This window comes from Oncorhynchus tshawytscha, linkage group LG20 (assembly GCF_018296145.1).
Source record: "Oncorhynchus tshawytscha isolate Ot180627B linkage group LG20, Otsh_v2.0, whole genome shotgun sequence".
NCBI lineage: Eukaryota > Metazoa > Chordata > Actinopteri > Salmoniformes > Salmonidae > Oncorhynchus > Oncorhynchus tshawytscha.
Window position 1 is genome coordinate 7,189,617 of NC_056448.1, and position 6,000 is coordinate 7,195,616.

The following is a 6,000-nucleotide window of genomic DNA, read 5'->3' on the forward strand; positions in this document are numbered from 1 at the left end:
TTAGAAACAATGTATTGATTAGTGTGTTTTCTGTGTGTTTTGATTTAGTGGGTTTAAAATGTATTATCAATGTTTAAAAGGAATGATTATTTACACAAACAAATGATTTACAAGCCCATCAGAACTTTCTTGACACAGCAGAGTATCACACAATAACTCATCAGTATCTAAAGAATGAAGATAATCTTAATATTTGAGCTAGATAAATGTAGGTTAATTAGTTCATTCTCTCAACTTCATTATTATTTGAATCTATCATATTAGGACATGGTTGAACAAACACTGAAGCTGTTGTATGCTTCACAGAGCAGGAACATATGTGGCGTTTGTTGTTGGCCACTCAGTTTCAGGTACTAGACTACATGTAACCTTTCTTCCCATATTCATGTCATTGCTGTTCAATGAACATGTTTAGCATTTTTTTCTGGTTATTTCTTTGTCATTGCTGTATAAGCATCAGCGTGCCATGTTCTCATATCTCCTCCGCGCCCGCACATGATGAGAGAACTGTTACAAAGTAACCGAAGATGAAAAAATGGTAAGGGAACTGACTCAATGTTACAATGTGTCTTTCTACCCTTTTGCTTCCCAGTAATCTAATCCACCCACTAAAGATGATTAATCAAATTTGATGTTTTATCTTTACGGAGTCGATGAAAACGGTCAAGTGGTCAGGAATCACATGCTGGGCTATTGACGCCGGGCGGGACCTGAGATCTTGAAATGATCTTTCAGCGGGCCGGCAGTGTGAGATACGGTTCCCATTCAGCCAATCACAAGCCAGCCCCCACCACTATAGGACATATAGCTGGCTGTATAAAGTGTCGTGTCTTGTTCACTGACTACACAACAACAGCAGCAGAAATCATCACCCTGTTACTGCAAATTGACGGGAAAAAGTAAGTACTGCTTTCCATTCTCTTCTTTGTACAGTGTTAGGATCTTGGGTTATGGACATTTACATTTACCAGGGGCATTTGCTCTTTGATTTGATTGATACAGAAAGACAATATTAGTCTACCGTTTCTGATGTTGCTTTTTCTCCCGGCTGTTACCAAACTTTTCCTCGAATATTTCTGGATATCACATAAAGTAATTGATATCAATTTATTTAATTTGGAATACCGGTAGTGTAGTATCCTAGTTCCATATGTTTAATATTTTTTCTTGTGTCGAGAGGAAGGTAGTTTGGAAGGGGGCTTTTTTTGTTTTGTTCTCACAAACCACATTTCCATCCAACGGTGGTATAGCAAGTAAAGTACATGTCGGATAAAAGTAATGACACACCTGATTGGAAACAATTTTTCAGTTAACTTTCCAAATGTCGACAACACAAAATACGCTAGACTAGGTGGAGTCTTTTTGTGTCAGTAAAATTAATTATGTGATTGTTGGTGAATATAATAGCCATCATATCGAAGTAAACTTGGAGTAGTAGTGTGGACCTCACTTTACTACTCGTTGGGAAAGCATGCAGTTTATTAGGCTGCAGATTAAATACATTATGATGAATTAACTTCACAGGATGGTGAAAGTGCAAGGTGATGTGTTTGTGAACCCTAGGTTGAATTAAAACAATAGCTGCTGATGACTTCACAAGTGCTTTATTGGCGTAAATATTACAATTGATATGACTTATAAAGGATGGTTAAATTAAATGTTCTCTGTTAAAGCTACCCTTTGGAATGACTTCACAGTAACAGCAATTTTTTAAAACATTTTTTTTAAATGTTAATTTAAAAACAAATTAAATTGAGATTTTTCAATCATTCACAAGATACCACATTGGTAGTAGTCAGTGACATGTCAAAGCTAAACTGGCCTTGGTTAAAACACTGGATGGGAGACCAAATGGATAGCTGTAGATCAACTCTCCAGTAGGAGGTGCTGCCCAGACTTTTTGTTGTTGTATATAACATTGACGATCTGCCATTGTTTCAAAGGTACAAATTCAACATTTTATGCTATATAGCTTCTTTACACTGAAAATACAAGGCTGACTGAGCTCTGCTTTCTCTCTCTCCACAGCTGTTTGACCATGATGTCCCTGTACTTGGCAGTGTTGGTGCTCTGTATGAGTGCTGTGTATGCGGCCCCTATGTTTGACTCTCAGTTGGAGGGTCACTGGCACTTGTGGAAGAACTGGCACAGCAAGAACTACCATGAGGTGGGTGTTTAAGCACAAGTAGAGGAGCACATCCTCATAGGAACCCTTCGGTAGCTCCCAACGAGTGAAGGCTGGTGGGATGAGCTATAGGAGGATGGGCTTATTGTAAAGGCTGGAATGGAATTATTGGAATGGTATCAAACATTTAGAAACCACGTTTGACTCAGTTCCATTACAGCCAGTACAATGAGCATGTCCTCCTTTGACTCCTCCCACCATCCTCCACTGCTCTCAACAAGGGGCTCAAATTGATCAATTGGTGCATACATGTAGCTGTAAATTACACCTATATATCATTAATTGCATGGATTGTGAACATAGTTCTGGGACAGTATATGATTGTGTATATTTTCTAACTGTTTTTCACTCATTGTTACAGAGTGAGGAGGGCTGGAGAAGGATGGTTTGGGAAAAGAACCTGAAAAAGATTGAGATGCACAACCTGGACCATTCTATGGGAAAACTCTCCTATCGTCTGGGCATGAACCACTTTGGTGACATGGTAAGAAGAATCACCTTGCTGAGCAGTGCTTGACATGGAGGAAATGGGTGCTGGAGGAAAAAGGCATTCTGGATGCCTGTACTTGTATATATTTATATCCAGGAACACTGCAGGACTTTTGAGCTAATATTCTATGAGGTGGAGGAACAAAGGCAGTAGAAAGTTTCAGGTGCTGATATCAGTTCCAGTGAGCTTCTGTCCAAGTCTGTTGCTGAGACATTTTACTGTGGAGCAGGAGCTACTTTTCAGCAGCTCTTTCCCATACTGTGTGTGTGCTATAGCTGGATCTTTTTGTTGCCATGCCATAGATTTGCTGAAGCACATACAGTATGAAATATTTCACAGGCACAGGTGTCAGCGTTGACAATGAAAGCAGGAATATTCAGACTCGCAGGTTAGGTTTCTTCAACTAGCAAGCAGGAATGGAATAGTTATCCCGAGAAGAGAATTGAAACTTACTCGTAGTCTTTTAAAGATGCACACAGGATTTATGGCTAAGTGCACAACTTTTAAAACAGTCCTAAGACTTAAAAAAAAAAAACATTTCCCATTCAGATGGTACATTACAAACATCTTTTCAGGGAAGACATTACGTTTCAACATGTTCTGATTCTTTCCTCCCTAGACCAACGAAGAGTTCAGGCAGCTCATGAATGGCTACAAGCAGATGACTGAGAGGAAGGACAAGGGCTCTCTGTTCATGGAACCCAATTACCTGCAGGTCCCTGAAGCTATGGACTGGAGAGAGAAGGGCTACGTCACTCCCATCAAGAACCAGGTGAGACCTGAATCACTCATGAGTCATGACTCATCCATACACTGCTGTGTCACTAAATAAGGTTTTACTTCCAGAGAACTATCTGGCTTGTTTGCGTGCTGTTTACCATGATTGTAATTTACAGTATCCAGAAGATAAGGTGGCAAATTGCGCATACATATTCATATATTTCATGTATTTATTACTAGCGTAATATGCACATGTCAGTGTTTTCTGGCATGAAAAAGTAACAAGATGTTTAACAACCTTTACCCCCTCAGTGCTCATGTGGGTCTTGCTGGGCGTTCAGTTCCACCGGGGCCATAGAGGGCCAGCAATTCAGGAAGACTGGCAATCTGGTGTCTCTAAGTGAACAGAACCTGATGGACTGCTCCAGACCCCAGGGCAACGAGGGCTGTAATGGGGGTCTCATGGACTTGGCGTTCCAGTATGTAAAGGACAACGGCGGCCTGGACACAGAGGCGTCCTACCCCTATGTGGGCAAGGTAAGGCCCTGTGTTCTATTAGTCTGAATTCAAATATAATAGGGTATGAAGATGCATTTATTAAAAGTAAGGCCCTGTTCTTTTAGCCTGGTCCCAGATCGTGCAGTTTTTGCTGTCGATCTGGAATGACTTACAACTTCAACTTTGAAAATTTGAGTTTCCACTTCATTACAGTGGGATTTCTCTCCAAGAATGACCGACTTGTTTGAATAGTTGGAATATGTTGTTTTTTACTAATCATGGCCATTGTTCTTCTCTTTTAACTCAGGATGATGATCTTTGCCACTACCGACCAGAGTTCAGTGCTGTCAATGAAACTGGCTTTGTGGACATCCCCAGTGGCAAAGAACACGCTCTGATGATGGCTGTGGCGTCTGTCGGCCCCATCGCTGTCGCCATCGATGCCAGCCACGAATCCTTCCAGTTCTACCAGTCTGGTGAGTAGCAGTTAGCGGTGCAACTTAAATTATGTGTAACATTATTTGCAATGATTGGATTCCCTACCTACTATTTTTTGAGGTAGCAGTGATCTGTACTGGTCTATTGTCCTGTTCACCGTGTACAAATGGTGTTGTCTTTGAAGTAAATTGTGACCAATATTTCTAACTAGTTACTAGCTAAGTAACCAACTTAGGTTCGAGATCAGGTGGTTTTACATACTGAAGTAAACTCCGTATCTTAGCCCACTAATTTAACTATGTCCTCTCCCTGTAGGGATCTATTATGAGGAGGAGTGCAGCAGTGAGGAGCTTGACCATGGAGTTCTGGTGGTGGGATACGGTTTTGAAGGAGAGGATGTAGATGGCAAGAAATTCTGGATTGTCAAGAACAGGTACAGTACATAGTATCTTCCTAGGATGTTTTTTGTTTGTTACGTCACCACTACGGGATTGGTTGATTCCCTCATCGGGGAATATGCCTCTCTTGTCCTGATACTATGGTCTAAGTCATACATTTCTCTAAAGCAGCAGTGAATCTATAATTTCCTACTAACTAGAACTGTGGGACTAACATGTTTTGTCTCTTCCTCAGCTGGAGCGAGAAATGGGGAGACAAAGGCTACATCTACATGGCCAAAGACAGGAAGAACCACTGTGGCATCGCCACGGCAGCCAGCTACCCACTGGTCTAGTGTTCTGTACGTTCTCGAACACTAGACCCAGAGTTTGAGTTTTAGAGATGTTTGACGAACGTTCTGAAAAAAAGGGCAATGTCGACTGCAGTGCTGCCTTAACTAAGTCTGTGAAATGCGCAAGAGAAACCTGCTGCATGGGTTTTAAAGAAACACTGTTTTAGGGAAATTATGAAAATTCTACCTATTTTGTTTTATACTTGATTTTATGTGTGTCGGTGCGATTGTATGTGTGTGTATAGTTCTATTTGAGTTAAGCATTCCGTTTATTTGTAACTTTACTTGATGAGGCCAGCTAGACTACATTCTCTAGCACATGTCAGTTTGTGCTTACTGTTTGTGTTTACAACACTGTTGTAGACACAGGATATATATATTCCTGAGGTACAGTTGATATACCGTCTATTTTGTAACTGGCGCGTTCTCTGTGGAGCTGAGAGCAACAACCACTGAATGATAAGACATTGAGGAAGACTAGAGCTCTGAAATGACTGAGGTTGTTTCTGAAAGTGAGGGACAAAAAGAGAACGGTACACCTGGGTTTGTGTCCTCCACTGCTTTTTTTTATCTGCAGCTAGTGTTTGAGTAAAGGTGTTGAATGGTAATGCCTAGACAAGAGCCTAGTGATGCAGAGAGCGATATGCCTCCGGGTGGTGAGAGGAGATGTATAACATTCTAACACACACATGTAGATGAGTTCACATTGTGTTTAATAATAATAAACTACATTCATCAATCTGACTCCATTATCATGTGACTAATGGCTATAGATCATAAATGTATACTGGTGAATGTAGCCGGCTTGTGAGTCTACACATTATCACTCAGATGCTATAATTACATTTGTTCTAAGATAATTGATTATTAAGAGGCTTATGCGCTGTCTATATACCCATCGTCCAAGCTTTAATTTATCTAGTTGATCTTAGACCAAGA

At 40.6% G+C, this 6,000-nt stretch overlaps 1 protein-coding gene across 1 annotated transcript; it reads left to right on the forward strand.

The window, feature by feature from the left end:
* The first annotated feature begins 850 nt into the window (after positions 1 to 850).
* On the forward strand, positions 851 to 5,734 carry LOC112246235 (procathepsin L-like). The gene is made up of 8 exons (XM_024414538.2): positions 851 to 899; positions 2,029 to 2,167; positions 2,547 to 2,669; positions 3,295 to 3,447; positions 3,708 to 3,932; positions 4,201 to 4,369; positions 4,647 to 4,764; positions 4,965 to 5,734. The coding sequence occupies exons 2-8, from the start codon at positions 2,039 to 2,041 to the stop codon at positions 5,062 to 5,064; spliced, it is 1,017 nt and encodes a 338-aa protein (XP_024270306.2). The 5' UTR covers positions 851 to 899; positions 2,029 to 2,038; the 3' UTR covers positions 5,065 to 5,734.
* The last annotated feature ends 266 nt before the right edge of the window (positions 5,735 to 6,000 follow it).

Bases quoted from the DNA above. Each gene is read 5' to 3' on its own strand.
- LOC112246235 (XM_024414538.2), top strand. From the start codon at position 2,039: ATGATGTCCCTGTACTTGGCAGTGTTGGTGCTCTGTATGAGTGCTGTG. The intron at 2,168-2,546 runs GTGGGTGTTTAA...TCATTGTTACAG, and splicing joins ACAGCAAGAACTACCATGAG to AGTGAGGAGGGCTGGAGAAG. The intron at 4,765-4,964 runs GTACAGTACATA...TCTCTTCCTCAG, and splicing joins TTCTGGATTGTCAAGAACAG to CTGGAGCGAGAAATGGGGAG.